Here is a 22,371-nt window from a genome sequence, read left to right as displayed (position 1 = left end):
TTATTATTATTATTATCATTAATAATAATAAATTTATTTATACATGACTTTATTTCACCTGAAGAGGACTGAAAGAGATCCCCAAGGAATATCCAGTCCAACCTATTATTATTATAATCCTAGAGTTGGAAGGGACCTCTAAAGGTCATCCAGTGCAACCCCCTTTATTTCGCCATGCAAGAAAAGCACAACCAGAGCTCCCCCAGCAGAGGCCCCTCACCTGCCCACTCTCGAGGGGGGAGCTGGCATTGGTGCCGACGTGTGGTGGCTTCTTAGCCCGGCGGAGGTGCTGCAGACGTTCCTGCTCCTTCTCCACAGCCCGCTGTGCCTCGCGCAGGCGCTCCAGGTCACGCTGGTAGGCCTCGCGCTGGTGCTGCAGCTCCCGCTGCTCGTCCTGTAGGCGCTGTGCCACCCGGCGAGCCTCCTCCTCCCGCAGCCGCAGCCGGGCCTCATCTGCCTCGTCCTGGCGCTGCTTCCGCTCCCGTTCCCGCTCCCAACGCTGCTGCTCAGCTTTCAGCTGCGCCTGCAGCTTCTGCACCCCGGCCAGCTCCTCCCGCTGCTTCTCGAAGTTGCGCCGCCGCTCCTGCTCCAGCAAGAGGCTTCCACGGGTCGACTGCAGGCTTAGCTGCTTCTCCCGGTCCAGCAGCACCCCACGCTGCAGCATTAAGCAGCTCTCCTGCTGCGACAGCACGCCCTGCGACAGGAAAAGACCTTAACATGATATAAGAATATATATAACTCTCCCTAAATCCTTGGCCCATGTAATCATTGTTGATTTTACTCTATTATCTTCTAGGTTATAGTCTAGTATATATTCGAAGAGCCTAGAAATTATTCCTTTACTCCCTTTAATAATAATAATAACAATAATAATCCTTTATTTATACCCCGCTAACATCTCCCGAAGGACTCGGTGCTGCTTACAAGAGGCCGAGGCCCAACACATCAATAAAACAACAGCATAACAAATACAACAATAAATAAAACTCATAAAACAAGCAATAAACATTAAAACAATAGCAATAAACAGGTTTTTGGAGATAGGTGCGGTGTGCATACAATCTTAAATCTCTAGTAAAGTGCATTTGGGACATGATGCTTGGAGTTTCCTATTCTGGGAAGGCACACTGGAACAACCACGTCTTCAAGCTCTTCCTAAAGACTGGGGCTTGTCTGATGTTCTTAGGGAGAGAGTTCCAGAGAAGGGGGGCCACCACGGAGAAGGCCCTGTCCCTCGTCCCCACCAATCGCACTTGCGACGCAGATGGGATCGTGAGCTGGGCCTCTCCAGATGATCGGAGATCGTGTGGGTTCATATACGGAGATGCGGTCACGCAGGTAGGTGGGTCCCAAACCGCTTAGGGCTTTGTAGGTAAGCACCTGCACCTTGAATTGGGACCGGAAAATGAACGGCAGCCAATGGAGCTCCTTAAACAATATGTTTTCTCTAATATGCTTTCTAATTCTGATTTTCATATTGCAGTGCCAACCCCCGCATTCTTTTTAAATCAAGGGAAAAAATCGGAACGTATAGAGAGTATTTAACTAAAGAAAAAGACCAATGGAAGGAAACTAAGAGGGAGAAAGGATGTAGGCATTAATTATTGGTTTCATTACCATCAACTGCATGAAATGTTTAATAATATAGAGGATAGTTGAAAAGAACGTCCTGCAAAGGAAAAAGGGGGGGGGAGGGAATCGGGAGAAGACTGATGGATGCCTTGCTTCCCAATGTAAACTTTAAACCACACAAGGCGCAGCGGAAGCATGCTGGGCCCATAACCCTTGTGTGGTTTAAAGTTTTCTCTTGATTCCCTTTTCTATGACCAGGACACACGCAGATGCTGATGTGCTTTCCCTTCCTAGAACTCAGCAGCCTAATTTCTGCTCACTCAAAATGGCTTTTCACTTTATTTACATTTCCCAAACTATATCCAAATGCAAACTCACTTGTCAGCATGGTCAGTCACTAAAAAAAGGAATAATCATGGCGTCTCGGACATTTATACTCTGCTTATCACTCATTATTTGAAGACAGCCTATGGAGGTTACATGCATTACTTTTCCCTGAAAAGTACCTCTCAGTCTAGGCATGTCCACTCCTTTGTCCTAACCCTTTCATGCCTGGTTTGGTCATGACATGCTTAGCAGAGTGAGTTTCCATCTTTACACATCCATCTATCTAAATCTCAACAGAGACAATGACAACAGGGTAGCAGCACTGTCGGATTTGGAGAGACGAGGACCCAAGATCTGGGCTATGGCACGGCAAGGCTAAAGTAATAATAATAGTAATAGTAATAATAATAATAGTGGAAGAGACAACGACAGTGGGATAGTAACACCATCAAATTTGGAGGGACACAGATCCAAGATCGGGTCTATGGCACGGCAAGTCTAGAGTAATAATAATAGTAATAATAATAACAATAATAAGGGAAAGAGGAGACAACCACAGTGAGATAGCAACACTGTCGGATTTGGAGGGATACAGACACAAGATCTGGCCTATGGCACGGCAAGGCTAAAGTAATAATAATAATAATAATAATAATTGCAAAGACTCTGGCACAAACCAGTCAAGGTGGTCCCAGTGGTGATCGGCACACTGGGTGCAGTGCCTAAAGACCTTGGCCTGCACTTAAACACAATCGGAGCTGACAAAATTACCATCTGCCAGCTGCAGAAGGCCACCTTACTGAGATCTGCACGCATCATTTGCCGATACATCATATAGTCCTAAACACTTGGGAAGTGTATGACGTGTGATCCAATTCAACAGCCAGCAGAGTGTCTGCTGTGGACTCATCTTGTTGTGTTTCAAATAATAATAATAATAATAATAATAATAATAATAATAAGGAAGGCACATTGCTCAGCAGATTTGGAGGGACACGGATCCAAGATCTGGCCTATGGCACATCAAGGCTAAAGTAATAATAACAGTAATAGTAGTAATAATAATAATAATAATAATAATAATAATAGGGGAGGAAGGCACATTGCTCAGTACCATCAGGACCTGAGATCTGGCCTATGGCATCCACACCTATGGCATGATAAGGCTAAAGTAATGTAATAATAATGAGGAGGAATGCAACCAGTAGGAACAAAAAGGGATGAATGAATATGCGAGAAGGGGACAATGACTATTTTATTTCGCTGTCAAATCTCATCCGGGAGGTCGATCCACAGTATGATATATGATATAATACAATAATAATAATAATAATAAAATATAATATGACATAATATAATGTAGTATGCTAATAATATAATAAAATGTATATGATATACTATAATAAGATATGATATATATAATGTAATAATATACGGGAACAATATAATAAAATATGATGTATACTAATAAAATATGATATAATATACCTTAATAATATAGATATAATAATGTAATGTGATTTGATAATATAATAATACAATAAAATAAGACATGATATATATTATTGTATAATAATAATAATATGATAGATTGGATTATATAATATTACATTATATATAATATTTTATTTATATATAATAGTATAACACCATTTTATATTATAATTATATTATAATCACATTATACTATTGTATTATATAATAGTATATATAATATTTTATAATTATCCTATTTATTATTTATTTATTTAACTATCGTGTCAGGGGCAGACCAAACAGTTGCATTGCATTTTTTAACAAACAAACAAACAAAACACAAAGTTTGCAAGCTTGGTAGTTGATTAAATGTCCTTTGACCAGTAGCTGGCCACTTGGAGTGCCTCTGGTGTTGCTGCAAGAAGGGTTTCCAACTATAAGGCCCCAGGAAGTTCGATTTAAACGAAGATTCAACTTCAGAAAGGCAGATTGGACTAAATTCTCAGACATGTTAGGTGACATGATCATATCGGTCGCGCCAATCCTTGAGGAATAATTATCCTATTATCGCATATTATAATTTAATTATATTATTACCATATTTTATTATAGATGATATTCTTATAAAATATCATATCTTATATCTTATTTTTTATTATTACAACATATCATGTGATATCAGACTGCAGAATGACCTCCCATAACACTGACATACTTATGTTCACCGTCTACATCTATATATATAAAAATGCACTGTGCATAATGAGTACCTTAAAAAGAAAAGAACCAATGAACAAAATCACACCAAATTTGGCAACAAAACGTCTCACTGCACAAGGAGTGACCATCACTCAAAAAATTATGATTTTGTCATTTGGGAGTTGTAGTTGCTGGGATTTATAGTTCACCTACAATCAAAGAACATTCTGAACTCCACCAATGATGGAATTAAACCAAACGTGGCACACTGGACTCCCATGACCAACAGAAAACACTAGAAGGGTTTGGTGGGCAGTGACCTTGAGTTTGGGAGTTGTAGTTCACCTATGTCCAGAGAGCACTGTAGACTCAAACAATGATGGACCTGGACCAAACTTGGCACGAATATTCCATATGCCCAAATATGAACACAAATGGAGTTTGGGGGAAATGGACCTTGACATTTGGGAGTTGTAGTTACTGGGATTTATAGTTCACCTACAATCAAAGAGCAATCTGAACCCCACCGAAAGAATTGGGGCAAACTTCCCACACAGAACCCACATGATCAACAGAAAATATTTAAGGCCATCCAGTCCAACTCCCTTCACCAGGGCAAGAAAACATAATCAAAGCCCTCCTGGCAAAGAGCCATCCAGCCATAGATATAGACAGATATATATGATTCACACACAGAGAGATATCGTATCATAGATTTGAAAGGGACCCCTAAAGAAGGACAATTATATGTTGTATGTTCCAGAGTAGGCAAACCAGACAACCACATCAACACTGACAAAGAAACAACAAGAAATACTGTTTACCCACAAGCATAAAGAAATTGCATATATTAGAAACCAACACTTTCTGATTACTTTATTTTCCAGATCACCAGACTGGGCCACAGCAACGTGTGGCAGTGGACAGCTAGTATATCAATATTTAGGTTCCATTTTTCTCCCAGCAACTACTAAGTACAACTCACAAAAGCAATCACATCGTTCCTTTCAGACTGTAATACACAAACACAAAGAAAGACGCAGCAAATCAGGCCTAAAGTTTTGAAAGCCAAGCCATTTCAATGGCAGTGAAGTCTAAGCTTTATTTACCTGGAGGCTGAGCAGGAGCTGGGCCAGCGTCTGGACCTTCTGGAGGAGCTACAGAGAGAAAAGGGGTCAAATGGGGTTTTTCCAAAGGATCTCCCATCCATCAAGGGACCCCCATGGTAATGCAAAGTCCATTTCATGGCTCTTTCACCCCCAAAAGGTGCTGGAGAAAGCCTCCCTCCTGCCCCATTCGTACCTCCATCTCAGTCTCCAAGCGCAGATACAAACGGCTGGGCTCCGGCCTTAAAGCATCGCCCTGCAAGAAGACACAAGTCCAGCAGTTATAATCATATGGACATATTGCAACATGTGCCGGATGTATTGAATTGTAAAATAATTTTTATTATTATTATTATTATTATTATTATTATTATTATTACTTCTACTGCAATATGGACGTATTGCAGCACACGCCGGACATACTGAATTGCAAAATAATATTAATATATCTTTAAAGATAAAAATATTATTATTAGGATGTATTGCAAAACATGATGGAGGTACTGAATTGTAAAATAATAAATAAATATTATTATTAATATCCATATGGACATATTGCAACACAGACCAGACGTATTGGACTGTAAAATAATATTAATATATTATTAAATACGATAAAATTATTATTATTATTATTAAAATGTATTGCAAGACACAACAAATGAATTGTAAAATAATGTTAATATATTATATAAATGATAAACGTATGATTATATTATATGATACGGATGTATTGCAACACATGCCGGACATGCTGAACTGTAAAATTATATTAATATTGTATTAATAATGATAAAATTATTATTATTATTGGAATTGTAAAATTATATTAATTAATTATATTAATATATTATTATTAATAATAAATGTATTATTATTGTTGTTGTTCATTCGTTCAGTCGTCTCCGACTCTTCGTGACCTCATGGACCAGCCCACGCCAGAGCTCCCTGTCGGCCGTCACCACCCCCAGTTCCTTCAAGGTCAGTCCAGTCACTTCAAGGATGCCATCCATCCAGCTTGCCCTTGGTCGGCCCCTCTTCCTTTTTCCTTCCACTTTCCCCAACATCATTGTCTTCTCTAGGTTTTGCTGTCTCCTCATGATGTGGCCAAAGTACGTCAACTTTGTCTCTAGTATCCTTCCCTCCAATGAGCAGTCGGGCTTTATTTCCTGGAGGATGGACTGGTTGGATCTTCTCGCAGTCCAAGGCACTCTCAGAACTTTCCTCCAGCACCACAGTTCAAAAGCATCGATCTTCCTTCGCTCAGCCTTCCCTAAGGTCCAGCTCTCACATCCGTAGGTGACTACAGGGAAGACCATGGCTTTGACTATTTGGATCTTTGTTGCCAGTCTGATGTCTCTACTCTCTACTATTTTATCGAGACTGGACATTGCTCTCCTCCCAAGAAGGAAGCGTCTTCTGATTTCCTGGCCACAGTCTGCGTCTGCAGTAATCTTTGCGCCTAGAAATACAAAGTCTGTCACGGCCTCCACATTTTCTCCCTCTATTTTCCAGTTGTCAATCATTCTTGTTGCCATAATCTTGTTTTTTTTGATGTTTAGCTGCAGTCCAGCTTTTGCGCTTTCTTCTTTCACCTTGATTAGAAGGCTCCTCAGCTCCTCCTCGCTTTCGGCCATCAGAGTGGTGTCATCTGCATATCTGAGGTTGTTAATGTTTCTTCCAGCAATTTTCACCCCAGCTTTGCATTCCTCAAGCCCCGCACATCGCATGATGTGTTCTGCATACAAGTTAAAAAGGTTGGGTGAGAGGATGCAGCCTTGCCGTACGCCTTTCCCAATCTTGAACCAGTCTGTTGTTCCGTGGTCAGTTCTGACTGTTGCTACTTGGTCCTTGTACAGATTCCTCAGGAGAGAGACAAGGGGGCTTGGGATGCCCATCCCACCAAGAACTTGCCACAATTTATTATGATCCACACAGTCAAAGGCTTTAGAATAGTCAATAATAGTATTATTATTATTACATGGATATACTGCAACACATGTCAGACATAGTGAATTGTAAAATAATATGAATATTATTAATAATGATAAAATTATGATGATTATTTAGATGTGTGATGCTGGACATAGTGGACTATAAAATGTAATTATTAATAACAGTAATACATTATTAATGACATTTATAAATTATTATTATTATATGGATGTCTTGCAACACACAACAAACATTATTATTATTAATGATAACATTATTATTAATATTATTATTATCATTTACACATATTGCAACACATGCCAGATGTACTGGACTGTAAATATTAATGACAATAATATTAATACATTATTAATGATATTGATAAATTTATTATTATTATTTATATGGACATATTGCAACACACAACCAACATACTGAATTGTAAAATAATAATATTATTAATATTATTAATAATATTGGTAAATTAATAATATAATATTATATATAATTTACAATACTGGAAAAGTAAAGGTAAAAGTCTCCCCTTGATATTTAGTCTAGTCATCTCCGAGTGGGCCTGGTGGTACTCATTTCCATTTCTAAGCGTTGTCCGTAGATACCTTCAAGGTCATGTGACCGGCATGACCACATGGAGTGTGGTTACCTTCCCGCTGGAGTGGTTCCTATTGATCTACTCAATTCATTTGAAATGTGATTCAGTAGAAGAGTTCTGTGCATACCATAGCTTGCACTAGTTACCTGCATGTTTTCGAAATGCTAGGTTGGCAGAAGCTGGGGCTAACTACAGGAGCTCACTCAGTCGTGGATTCAAACCGCCAACCTTCCAGTCAGCAAGATCAGCAGTTCAGCAGTTTAACCTGCTGGCGGCTCCTACTATTATTGGTACTATTATTAATATTCATATGCTATTTATATTCGGTCACGCTTTTGATATTACATGAAAAGAACAGTTTGTTATTGTAATGGAACAAGGAATGTGGAAGATGTAAACCACACAAAATGATATCAAAAGGGTCTTTCAGATGTAATGTTGTCATTGGATGTAGCACTACATCTGCACCTGTCGCTTCTGCGATTCTTTGTGAGAAGCTTGGTGAGCATGGCAAATATGTGTGAATGGATCCACTTGACAAGGTATGGTTTTAAATGCTGAATAAAAGTCACATGCAAAGTGTTTAAACCCAGATCCTGTGTCTCTCTGGTATATCCTGTCCGTAGTCTGAAAGGGACAGGCTATTTGGTTTCTCCCTCTTCTCTAAAATAGAACACAAACTGCTTTGGCTTACATCTGTCTGGAGACATCGTGCCTCTCTCCATGCTCACAGGAGAAGGAGATGGCCAATACTCCAGAGGACAGGAGCAGGATTCAAAACGATCTTGACAGATTAGTGAGATGATTGGCCAAAACTAACAAAATGAAGTTCAACAGTGACAAATGCAAGATACTCCACTTTGGCAGGAAAAACGAAATGCAAAGATACAGAATGGGGGGCGATGCCTGGCTTGAGAGCAGTACGTGTGAAAAAGATCTTGGAGTCCTCGTGGACAAGTTAAACATGAGCCAACAATGTGATGCGGCGGCAAAAAAAGCCAATGGGATTTTGGCCTGCATCAATAGGAGCATAGTGTCTAGATCTAGGGAAGTCATGCTAATAATAAATAATAAATACCCCTCTATTCTGCTTTGGTTCAACCACACCTGGAATATTGTGTCCAATTCTGGGCACCACAATTCAAGAGAGATATTGACAAGCTGGAATGTGTCCAGAGGAGAGCGACTAAAATGATCAAGGGTCTGGAGAACAAGTCCTATGAGGAGCGGCTTAAGGAGCTGGGCATGTTTAGCCTGGAGAAGAGAAGGCTGAGAGGAGATACGATAGCCATGTATAAATATGTGAGAGGAAGCCACAGGGAGGAGGGAGCAAGCTTGTTTTCTGCTTCCCTGGAGACTAGGACGCGGAACAATGGCTTCAAACTACAAGAGAGGAGATTCCATCTGAACGCGAGGAAGAACTTCCTGACTGTGAGAGCCGTTCAGCAGTGGAACTCTCTACCCCGGAGTGTGATGGAGGCTCCTTCTTTGGAAGCTTTTAAACAGAGGCTGGATGGCCATCTGTCAGAGGTGATTTGAATGCAATATTCCTGCTTCTTGGCAGGGGGTTGGACTGATGGCCCATGAGGTCTCTTCCAACTCTTTGATTCTATGATTCTATGACAACTCGAGGGCTTGTCGTGTGGCTAGAACCAGGAGACACTCTTGTTGTTTTTAGGGTCATTTTGGGGTCTACTTACCGGTAACGCCCCTTCTTCTCCGGCCGGAAGGGCCTCCGTCTGAAGCCCATCAGAGCCCAAGAGGGGCCCCTTGCGATTATCCCGTAGTCGATAATCCCCACCACCAATGCAAGCCTTCCGCTTAAAGCTGCCCGCTGGAAAAGTAGAGGAAAAAGGAAGTCACCGGAAAGCCATATAAATATCCCTCTTAATCTCGTGGACATCCCTTCCCAGGCGCAAAACTATGTTCTCTCAATCACAAACCACACGTTTCTTCGACCTCTATCATCACAGGCTGAATTATAGATAAATATAAACAATAATAACAATAGGTTCTTGTGGTTTTTTTGGGGCTATAGGGCCATGTTCTAGAGGCATTTCTCCTGACGTTTCGCCTGCATCTATGGCAAGCATCCTCAGAGGTAGTGAGGTCTGTTGGAATTCCAACAGACCTCACTACCTCTGAGGATGCTTGCCATAGATGCAGGCGAAACGTCAGGAGAAATGCCTCTAGAACATGGCCCTATAGCCCCAAAAAAACCACAAGAACCTAGTGATTCCAGCCATGAAAGCCTTCGACAATACAATAATAACAATAATTATGTAACCATATTGTAATAAAAAAGAATCCTGTAATAATCATCATATAAACAATAATAACGAATAATAATAATGTAATAATAATATTGTAATGAAAAAGAATCCTGTAATAATTATCATATAAACAATAATAACAAATAATAATAATTAAGTAATAATTATATTATTATTATGTTGTTTATTCGTTCAGTCACTTCCAACTCTTCGTGACCTTTTGCATATTGTATTGTAATAAAAATACTGTAACAATAATACTATCTATATAAATAAAAATGTAATGTTCGTTTGTGCTATTCACAGAACTCAAAAACCACTGGGGCAATTGGCACTAAATTTGGACACAAGACACCTAACAACCCAATGTATGTCCTTCACCCAAAAAATTAATTTTGTCATTTGAGAGTTGTAGTTGCTGGGATTTATAGCTCACCTACAATCAAAGAGCATTCTGAACTCCAATGATGGAATTGAACCAAACTTGGCACGCAGTTCTCCCATGACCAACAGAAAATACTGGAAGGGTTTGGTGGGCAGTGTCCTTTGGTTTTAGAGTTGTAGTTCACCTACATCCAGCAATCACTGTGGACTCAAACAATGATGGATCTGGACCAAACTCTACACAAATAGTCAATATGCCCAAATGTGAACACTGGTGGAGTTTGGGGAAAATAGAATCTTGACATTTGGGAGTTGTAGTTGCTGGGATGTATAGTTCACCTACAATCAAAGTGCATTCTGAATCCCACCAATGATAGAATTGGACCAAACCTCCCACACAGAACCCCATGACCACCAAAGTGGGCCACAGCAACGCGTGGCAGGGGACGGCTAGTAATAATATATAATAGTAATATTTATTTCCTCCTTGCTGCAATTGGGATCCTAAGAACTCCCTTTCCTTTGGACATTTGGGATCTCGCCCAGTCTTCCAGGGCAGCTGCATAAATAAAAACCGAGAGACTAAAACAAATACCATTCACTTAACGCTACCATAAACTATCCAGAAGCTAAAATAAATATAGTCCCACTTATGTGGTGGTGGAACTGGAGAACATAGAGTCCTGGCCAAAACAGCCAGGCCTGGATGAACCATAGGCATTATTACAGTATTATTATTATTATTGACATTATTACAGTAGCATTGCAATTACATTATTATATTATAGTACCATTATTATCATTATTATTACATTGTTATTATTATTATAAAGGTATGTTCAGCTACAGACGAGCTCCTCATCACTTCGGAGGGTTCACAGACCGTCTCCGCATTACAAACATCCTTTTGGAGACCATGAATAATCCCTCTGAGGAGCGTCTTAAAGAGCTGCATCTATTTAGCCTGCAGAAGAGAAGGTTGAGAGGAGCCATGTATCAATATGTGAAACGATGTCATAAGGAAGAAGGAGCAGGCTTGTTTTCTGCTGTCCTTGGAGCTAGGACTCTGAGCAATGGATTCAAAGGACAGGAAAGGAGATTCCACCTGAGCATTAGGAAGTACTTCCTGACTGTAAGGAGAGCTGTTCAGCAGTGGAACCCTCTGCCTCAGAGTTCAGTTGAAGCTCCTTTAGAGGCCTTTGATCAGAGGCTGGGTGGACATCTGTTGGGGGGGGGGGGGCTTTGATTGTGTTTTTCCTCCATGAAGGACTGGATAGCCTTTGACGGTCTCTTCCAGCTCTATTATTCTGTTATTATTATTAGCATTAGCGTCATTATTATTATTGCAGTGTTAATATTTTTATCACAATATTATTATTACATAATAATTATTACAGTATTATTATAACATTATTATATTGAACTATACATTATATATGAACTGTACAGGTGAACTATACACCCCAGTACCTACAACTCCTATAAATCATGGTGAATTCCCCCCAAACCTCTCTAGTATGTTCAGTTGCTGATCAATTTCTCTGTTTGCTGTGTGTCGTAGAATAGAATAGAAAAGGGTTAAGGGAGAGGCAGTGGGGCAGGGTCATGCAAATTCCACACCAATGGAGAGAATCAGAAACACTGGGATGTCTGTGGTGGAGGAAGCACATAATATCTAGGATGAAATGGTCCCTGTATGAAAGCCTTCATGTGGGTGGTGGGCAGTATTGTGTTTGTGGAGGACATTGGAAGGGCTCTTGGACATGTTCATGGTGTTCACTATAACCTGCAATGTCATTGGAGGGAGGGCCATTGGTGTCTCCTGAGTAGCGGGAGCTATATTGCGATATTATTAATACATACTCATTTTTACAGTATTATTATTTTGTATTATTACATACTCATTTTACAGTATTATTATTATATATTATTACAAAATCATTATGACAGTATTATTATAGTATTGTTATCTTTATTACAATGTTATTACATAATCATGGTATTATTTTGCATTATTATGACGTAATTATTTCAGCATTATTATTACAGCACTATAATTTTTATGACAATACTATTATTACATAATAATTATTATAGTATTATTATTATTACAGTATTCTTTTTATCATGATATTATTATTACATAATAATTATTGCAGTATTATAACATTATTATTTTCTTTTATTACAATATTATTAATACATACTCATTTTACAGTATTATTATTACAGTTTTATTTTAGAGTATTAATATAGTACTATTCTTTTTATTACAATATTATTATATGATTATTACATCATCATTATAGAATTATTTTGTATTATTATATAATTATTACATAATTACAGTATTATTATGTATTATTTCAATATTATTTCATAATTATTGCAGCATTATTGTTACAGTATTGTTTTTATGACATTATTACATAACATTTATTATGTAATAAATATTACACTATTTTTATTACAATATAATATAGTTATTTATAATATACTAGCCTTCCCCTGCCACGCGTCGCTGTGGCCGACATGGGGGTTCTGTGTGGGAGGTTTGGCTCATTTCTATCATTGGTGGGATTCAGAATGCACTTTGATTGTAGGTGAACTATACATTCCAGCAACTACAACTCCCAAATGTCAAGATTCTATTTTCCCCAAACTCCACCAGTGTTCACATTTGGGCATATTGACTATTTGTGTAGAGTTTGGTCCAGATCCATCATTGTTTGAGTCCACAGTGATTGCTGGATGTAGGTGAACTACAACTCTAAAACCAAAGGACACTCTAAAACCAAGACTGTTGGTCTTGGGAGAACTGTGTGCCAAGTTTGGCCCAATTCCATCGTTGGTGGGGTTCAGAATGCTCTTTGATTGTACGTGAACTATAAATCCCAGCAACTACAACTCCCAAATGACAAAATAAATTTTTTTGAGTGAAGGACATACATTGGGTTGTTAGGTGTCTTGTGTCCAAATTTGGTATCAATTCGTCCAGTGGTTTTTGAGTTCTGTTAATCCCACAAACGAACATTACATTTTTATTTATATAGATTATTATATAGTAATAATATGTATTATATAATATAGAATAGTAATGATAATGTCATACCAATGATAATTACACACACACACATACACACAGAGACAGGCTCCCACTTCCACAAATAGCTATGATCCCCACCCATGAGGAGCCACCAATGGCCCTCCCTCCAATGACATTGCAGATATAGTGAACGCCATGAATTTGTCCAAGAGCCCTGCCAATATCCTCCACAAACACTTTTTCAAATAACCTGGGCAACGCCAAGTACCTAAGCTAGTATTCGATATTATATGATGTACCTTTGGCCGGGGTCCCTGCCATGGAGCTGTCGTAGCCCCCAAAGGTCTCTGCACGCCTCAAGGCTCCGGACCCGCTGGGCTCTTCGGGACGGGGATCAGCTCCGCTCCCAAATTGGGCCAAGATCCAGCTCTGCAGACCCTCCACTGGAATGACAGAGAGGAGAATCTGTGATGAATAGGACATAAGGTTTGAATGAAATTGAATGAACGATGTATGGTTGAGAGATGCCATCCTAAGAAATGAGGCCTGGGAAACTACAGAAAGAAGACATGATCTATAATGAAAAGTTGCTGAAATGCTGATGACCAGAGATAAATGATGAACTCTGTAGTGGAAAACAACATGGTTACATGACTAGAGATAAATGATGAACTCTGTGGTGGAAACCAACATGGTTACATGTCATCAGCTGGGGACCCCTCCCCACAGCACCAACTGCCACTCTGGGCCAGAGTGACGAGAGAGGGGGCCTGGGGACAGTTCCATCTTGTCTCCTGCCTATGTCATCAGTTGGGGACCCCTCCCCCCAGCACCAACTGCCGCTCTGGTCCAGAGCGAAGAGAGAGGGGGCCAATGGACAGTTCCATCTTGTCTCTTGCATAAGAAATCAGTTGGGGACCCCTCCCCCCAGCACCAACTGCCGCTCTGGGCCAGAATGAAGAGAGGGGGGGGGGCAGGGGACAGTTCCATCTTGCCTCCTACATGTCATCAGTTGGGGACCCCCCCCCCCAGCACCAACTGCTGCTCTGGGCCAGAGTGAAGAGAGAGGGGGCCAGGGGACAGTTCCATCTTGTCTCCTAAATATATCATCATTTGGGGACCCCTCCCGCCAGCACTAACTGCTGCTCTGGGCCAGAGTGAAGAGAGAGGGGGCCAGGGGACAGTTCCATCTTGTCTCCTAAATATATCATCATTTGGGGACCCCTCCCGCCAGCACTAACTGCTGCTCTGGGCCAGAGTGAAGGGAGGGGGAGGCAGGGGACAGTTCCATCTTGTCCCCTGCACATGTCATCAGTTGGGGAACCCTTCCCCCAGCACCAACTGCCACTTTGGGTCAGAGTGAAGAGAGGGGGGGTCAGGGGACAGTTCCATCTTGTCCCCTGCCTATGTTATCAGTTGGGGACCCCTCCCCACAGCACCAACTGCTACTCTGGGCCAGAATGAAGAGAGGGCCCAGAGCATATGCAGGGGACATATGCAGGGGACAAGTTCCATCTTGTCTCCTGCATATGTCATCTGTTGGGGACCCCTCCCCCCAGCACCAACTGCTGCTCTGGGCTAGAGTGAAGGGGGGGCGGGCGGAAGACAGTTCCACCTTGTCTCCTGTGCTATTTTACATGACCAGAGATAAATGATGAACTCTGGGGTGGAAAACAACATGTTTACATGAGCACAAATAAATTATTAATTCTGTGGTGGAAACCAACATGTTTACATGACCAGAGACAAATGATTAACTCTGTGGTGAAAACCACACATGTTTACATGACCAGAGATAACTTGCAAACACAGACAAGCAACTGTTATTCTTTCTCCCACCCTGGACATTCCACAGATATATCTACACACCAAACATCTCAGCCACTTGCCTCATTCCCAACAGACCTCTGAACAAACCTCTGAGGATGCCTGCTACAGATGCAGGCAAAATGTCAGAAGAGAATGTGACTGGAACATGGGCATACAGCCTGAAAAACTCACAGCAACACAATGATTCCAGCCATGAAAGCTTTCAATCACACATGGGGAAAGTGTGTTGACCAAGAAACCTCAAGCGGCTGAAAGCTGAATAGTGCCTTGCTAAGGGCAACCTCACAACGAGACAAACATCAGATGGAAATGCCTCCACAGCACCTGTTAGTGCCTACCTTGCTCCATGGCCTGCTTGAGGATGGCTTCCCCTTGAAGGTCCTCTAGGGACTCGGCCTTCGGGACAAGGAGAGGGGTGCGAACAAGGCCTGGCTCCTCGAAGCCAAACATCTCAGCCATCTCCAGGTAGATCTGCTGTTTCTCATTCAGACTCTGCACAATCTGCTCGTCTTTTGCGCTCAGGCGCTCTGGAAGAAATAGAAAAACCTGACATTAACCAGATTGAAACAACAGTGAAGAGCACAGAAATAGCAAGGGATATGGCTTCCAGTTGTACATGGCTGTTCATTGATTAGTTTACATCAGGCATGGGCAAACTTGGGCAATTCCCAGAATTCCTAACAACCTACCTGTTTACATGACCAGAGACAAATTAAGAATTGTGGTAGTTGAAATCCAAAACACTCAGAGGGGCCAAGTTTGCCCGTGCCTGATGTAGATGGTTGTACATGTTTTGTATATAAATGTTTCAATGGTTTTTAACTGTGGATTTTTAAACACTGTTTATATTTAATTCTGTTTTAATATTTGCATATTGGTATATTTTAAATTGTATTTTAATGCTTTTATGTTAAGCTTCTTTGAGTCTCCTTCGAGAGGGATAAAGCAGGGTATAAATATAATAATATTCATATAAGAATAAATATAGATTGTCATATAAGAAATAAATGTAGATGGTTGTTCATTAATGAATGTAGATGGCTGTACATGAATAAATATAGATTGCTGTATATGAGTACAGATTGTCTTACATCTATGGTTCACAACCTGTGGTCTGTGGACCACCAGTGGTCCGGAAGAACTAAAATATGGTCCACGGCCTCACCGTTACGACACCGTTGCAACAAGAGCAAATGGTCTTGCAAAATGTATTGTTGAAGGCTTTCATGGCCAGAATCACTGAGTTGTTGTAGGTTTTTCCGGACTATATGGCCATGTTCTAGAGGCATTTTCTCCTGACGTTTCGCCTGCATCTATGGCAAGCATCCTCAGAGGTAGTGAGGTCTGTTGGAAGTAGGAAAATGGGTTTATATATCTGTGAAATGACCAGGGTGGGACAAAGGACTTTTGTCTGCTGGAGCTAGGTGTGAATGTTTCAACTGGCCACCTTGATTAGCATTTAATGGCTTGGAAGTGCCTGGGGGGAATCTTTTGTTGAGAGTGATTTGATGTGCCTGATTGTTTCCTCTCTGTTGTTTTGCTGTTGTAATTTTTGAGTTTTTTAAATACTGGTAGCCAGATTTTGTTCATTTTCATGGTTTCTTCCTTTCTGTTGAAATTGTCCACATGCTTGTGGATTTCAATGGCTTCTCTGTGTAGTTCTCTGTGTAGTCTGACATGGTGGTTGTGAGAGTGTAGAATGTGGACAAGTCTACATAGGGACCACCAAATGCAGCATTGCCCAAACACGAATCAAGGAACATGAAAGGTACTGCAGACTACTTCAACCAGAGAAGTTAGCCATAGCAGAGCACCTGATGAACCAGCCTGGACACAGCATATTATTTGAGAACACAGAAATGCTGGACCACACCAACAACCACCATGTCAGACTCCACAGAGAAGCCACTGAAATCCACAAGTATGTGGACAATTTCAACAGAAAGGAAGAAACCATGAAAATGAACAAAATCTGGCTACCAGTATTAAAAAACTCAAAAATTACAACAGCAAAACAACAGAGAGGAAACAATCAGGCACATCAAATCACTCTCAACAAAAGATTCCCCAGGCACTTCCAAGCCATTAAATGCTAATCAAGGTGGCCAGTTGAAACATTCACACCTAGCTCCAGCAGACAAAAGTCCTTTGTCCCACCCTGGTCATTCCACAGATATATAAAGCCATTTTCCTACTTCCAACAGACCTCACTACCTCTGAGGATGCTTGCCATAGATGCAGGCGAAACGTCAGGAGAAAATGCCTCTAGAACATGGCCATATAGCCTGAAAAAACCTACAATAACCCAGGTCTTGCAAAACCCTCTTACAGTGCCGAAACAATTGGGACGTCGGGAGGGGAGAGGCTGACTACCCACGAAAAGCGCAACAACAAGTTTCCTAACTGCTGCTTCACTGCCTCCTCCCTCCCCCTGAGAGGAGCTGTTCCATGTGGCGCCTCGAAGCAGGGGTGCCTGTTCCTGGGGTTATTTGGGGTACTTATTTCGAAAATTGCATTGGATAGACCACATCAGCTCTAGATTATTAAATATGGTTTTCTGTGGGTGAGCAGATGGCGACTACTGAATGGCATATGTTCTGTAGCAGAAACTAGAGCTGATGTGGTCTATCCAATGCAGTTTTCTGAATCAGCACCCCAAATAACTAAACCAAATCTAAAGTTGACCAAAAATTGATTCATAATTCTTTTGGTACTAATGTTGGAGAGTGGTCCCTGATCAAATTGGTCCCTGGTCAAAAAAAAAAGGTTGGGAACCACTGACTTGCATGAATAAATATAGGTGGTTGTTCATTAATAAATATAGATTGTTGTACATGAATATAGATTGCCATAGATAATAATAATAATAATAATAATAATAATAATACTTTATTTATACCCCGCTACCATCTCCCCAAGGGGACTCAGAGCAGCTTACATGAGGCCAGGCCCAACAACCGATCAATAAAAACAACAAAGCAATAAGCAAATAAAACAATACAATTAATATAACTCACAAATAGACAATAACAAGCAGAGATTTAAAAACCTATGGCCGGGCCAGTTGTAGTAGTTAATTTTTTAAAAATAAACGCTGGGCATGAGCAGAGGTAGGATGTATCTAGTAGGAGGGTATTAAAGAAATGTAGGGAAAGCAACCCAACCCTGAGGACATTTTGCAGGGAATTGTTTCCTTTATTCAAAGAAGGCACACTGGAACAGCCATGTTTTCAGGCTCCTCCTAAAGACTGCCAATGTTGGGGCTTGCCTGATATTCTTGGGAAGTGAGTTCCAGAGTCGGGGGGCCACCATAGAGAAGGCCCTCTCCCTCGTCCCCACCAATCACACCTGCGAAGGGGGCGGGAGCGTGAGCAGGGCCTCTCCAGATGATCAAAGAGATCGCGTGGGTTCATACACAGAAATGTGGTCACGCAGGTAGGCAGGTCCCAAACTATTCCGGGCTTTTTAGGTAAGAACATGCACTTTGAATTGGGACCGGAAAATGAACGGCAGCCAATGGAGCTCCTTAAACAGGGAGATGACTAACTGTAGATGGTTGTTCATGAATACATGTAGAAAGTTGTTGATGAATAAATGTAGATGGTTTGGCTTGATTCAAAAACCACCTCTTAGTTCTTCTGTGGAATTAAACAATTGTATTTTTAATCTTCTCATTTCTAGTCTTTGGGAAAATAAAAAAAGACTAGAGATATTGAGGCACTGTGTCTCAACAATTTTTGGCGCCCAAATAGGGACTCGAGAAAATTCTCGGTGTTTGCTTATTTATTTATTTATTTGCAGCTTTTATATTCCGCCCTTCTCACCCTGCAGGGGACTCAGAGCGGATTACAGTGTACACATATATGGCAAACATTCAATGCCAATTTTTGACATACAAACATATACAGACATAGACAGAGCTTTTTTTTATTTAGCTTTTTCTGGCCACCAGGGGAGCTGTCGCTTTCATCTGCGACGCTGATGAAGCACTTCTGCATTCCCGCATGCTTCCCCGCTGTAATGCTTTTGCTGGAGTCTTCTTTATGGCCTCATAAATCAGTTAATTTAGCCTCCCCACACTTTAAGGTGGTACCTTATTTTCCTACTTGACAGATGCAACTGTCTTTCGGGTTGCAAAGGTTGACAACAGGCTACACACAATTGGTTGGAAACCCACTCCAATCCGGGCTGGCTTTGAACTCATGACCTTTTTGGTCAGAGTGATCTTAATGCAGCTGACACTTAGCCAGCTGCACTACAATCCCGGTGTTTCCCTTTAAGTCCCCCTGTTTCTGATTGGGAAATCAAAATGACTAGAGATATTGGGGCACGGTGCATCGGCAATACCATAAAAAAATCATAGGAAGATAATTTCCCCCCATAAATGGGTAAAAAAAAGCATGGATAAGTGATTTGCCATGATAGGGGATTCTGGCTCTGAACGCCCTTTACTTACCTTGGAAGTCTTTCAGCTTTGTGGCCCTGGCTTCGGCCTGCTTGCGTTCCTCCTCCAGATCGGCGAGGACTCCTTCCTCTTCGTCGGGGCAGCTGTAGAGGACAAGAAATTGAATGAAATTGAATGATTGGGGTTCGGTTAAAAGCCTATTAAGGCTTGTCAAGGCTGAAGACATCATCCTAAGAAATTTGGAAATCTGGAAAAATACATTGCGGAGAAACAAAGAAGGCGAAATATTCATTAATTGTGGCAAGAAAAATGTCACAGACGAACTGAACAATAGTGGGAACTGGGAACTTTTGGGGTATGCAACTCATGTTTGCATGGTCTTTAAGTTAAAGGAAGTCAGGAACAACAACTCCTCAACATTAAGGAAGACAAACAACGTCTATTCGGGAATTGATAGAAATGCCAGCAAGTCTTCACTGAATGACAATTTGTCAAAACAATCAAGAGAACAGCAAAAAGGCTCTACATAAGGAGATCTTTTTGTCTTCGGAAAGTGGGCCAGATCTGCGATGAATGCAGGATTTGAACAACCACCTCCTTCCAAGAAGCCTGACTGAAGAAGGACGGTGAGAATGAATGTGAATGAATGTATTACGAGTGAATGTTACAAGTATATGTGGTGATGAACTGAATAAAGAAGGATGGAGAGTATGAAGGAGTGAATGAATGGATTACAAGTGAATGTTTATGTGATGAACTGAATGAAGGATGAGTATGAATGAGTGGATGAATGGATTACGAGTGAATGTTACGAAAATATGTGACATTTCCCCTATTTGTCTGTGTAGCCATAGAGCTATTATAAAACCCAGTACTGGAATTTGTATGTCTATTTCTTCCTCTGAAAGTGCCTGATGCAACCTTTCCCACTGAAAATGGATTAAAGAGCATTTTTAAGGTTCAAGAAGTATTCATGAAAAGCGTCCCACCCCCTCGTCCTTTTTCTAACTCTAAATCTGGGCCTCCAGGGTCCAAGGGCCTGTAAGCGCTCACCTCTCCACTGCCCGGCGGATCTGCGCCATCCAGAAGTTCCTGTCCTCCTTGGAAGCGGTGTGTATCTCGTACATCTCTGGTCCTTTCAAGGAGGCACTAATCAGGAACATGGCCCGCTCCTCATTGGCCACTTCCCGGACAATCAGCTTCTGCAGTGAAATCACCGGTGGCTTGGTGTCCTGCGGAGAGGAAGGCCCTCGTTTTGTGATGAATGAATGGACTGAATGAAATTGTATGATTGGGAGAACACCACAGTGAAATACATCTATAAAATCACATATTAAAACATAGTATATTTCATCACATAATTGTCGCACCCCCTTTTGGGGTTGGCAAAATTTGGTATTTTTGTGTTTCTCGCATAGTAGTCGTAGAACCATTTGGGGCTGGTTTATTTATTTATTTATTTATTTAGGGCTTTCATATCCTGTCCTTTCTCAACCTCCGTAGAGGGACTCAGGACGTATTCTCCCCTATGAACCATCAAGATTATTAAGATCATCTGGAGAGGCCCTGCTCTCGGTCCCACTGGCCTCGCAAGGGCGTCTGGTGGGGACGAGGGACAGGGCCTTCTCAGTGGTGGCCCCTCGACTCTGGAACTCTCTCCCACTGAAGATCAGAACCGCCCCGTCTATCCTGACATTTAGGAAACAGATGAAGACTTGGTTATGGAGACAGGCATTCGACAAGTGAGCCAACACCCTGAGATATGGATGGAGGATGATGAGCAACTATTTTAGTGTGACGACTGACCATTATAGTTATTGATTGTAATTGCTGCTTTAATGTTTTACTGTAATATGTATTATGATGTTTTATTGATTGTATGTGATATTATGGTTGGAAACTGATCTGAGTCCCTCAAGAGAGGTGAGAAGGCCGGTATACAAAACTTTTAAATAAATAAATAAATAAATAAGGAGTGTCTAAAGAGGGAAGTCTCTACTTTCAATGAGGTCCCAAAATGTCCACAAAGGGAGATTCCTCCTCCAACACCTGCGCAGCCCTCTTCTCCCTTCTAGTAGTAACGTTACTATCACACTGTACTACAACAACAGAGGCTCTGGACCTAAGGACTTTCATTTTATAACTTTGGTCTAAGGTATGTTAATACACATCATGCCTTAATATATGCTTTTATGATTGTGATTTAACAACCGTATTTCATCACATAATAGTTGCACCCTCTTTTGTTCATTATTGGAGAGTGCCACTCTTTTCTTCCTCCTTCTATTCTCTGATGACAAGGCAATTTACGAAATCTGAAACAGAGCTCTTTGGAGAAAGGAGGAACGATCTGAGTTCCAGAATCTCCCCATTTCTGTTATTTCAAACTTCCTTAAGGCATCTGAGGAAGGAGGAAAGAGTACCGCTCCAGAGACCTCCATTTTATAGTTTTTTAACTGCCTTGCCTTCAGAGAAAGAAGGAAGGACCAGCCCCAAATGGCTCTGTAACTAATATGCGAGGAACACAAAAACATCTATTTTGCTACCCCAAAAAGGGTGTGTGTGCAACTATTATGTGATGTAATACAGTATGTTTTAATATGTGATTGTAATATATGTATTTTTAGTGCTCTGCCTTAAGCAGAAAGGAGAGGCGGGGAATACATAAAAATTATTATTATTCTTGTTCTATATTGCCCACCAGA

At 41.0% G+C, this 22,371-nt stretch overlaps 1 protein-coding gene across 1 annotated transcript in view; it reads right to left on the bottom strand.

Moving 5' to 3' along the window:
• Nucleotides 1-22,371, bottom strand: part of ARHGEF18 (Rho/Rac guanine nucleotide exchange factor 18) — a 79,047-nt gene that overhangs the window by 5,787 nt on the left and 50,889 nt on the right. Inside the window, exons 20-27 of the mRNA XM_067473557.1 lie at nt 20,720-20,898; nt 19,718-19,809; nt 15,600-15,788; nt 13,731-13,874; nt 9,429-9,562; nt 5,377-5,436; nt 5,184-5,231; nt 221-694 (exon numbers count right to left, since the gene is read on the bottom strand). Of these exons, the coding sequence (XP_067329658.1) occupies nt 221-694; nt 5,184-5,231; nt 5,377-5,436; nt 9,429-9,562; nt 13,731-13,874; nt 15,600-15,788; nt 19,718-19,809; nt 20,720-20,898 (1,320 nt within the window). The remainder of the gene's footprint in view (nt 1-220; nt 695-5,183; nt 5,232-5,376; nt 5,437-9,428; nt 9,563-13,730; nt 13,875-15,599; nt 15,789-19,717; nt 19,810-20,719; nt 20,899-22,371) is intronic.

Source organism: Anolis sagrei, chromosome X (genome assembly GCF_037176765.1).
Source record: "Anolis sagrei isolate rAnoSag1 chromosome X, rAnoSag1.mat, whole genome shotgun sequence".
Classification (NCBI taxonomy): Eukaryota; Metazoa; Chordata; class Lepidosauria; order Squamata; family Dactyloidae; genus Anolis; species Anolis sagrei.
Note: the sequence above shows the minus strand (reverse complement) of the source record. Positions and strands in the feature narration are given on the sequence as shown.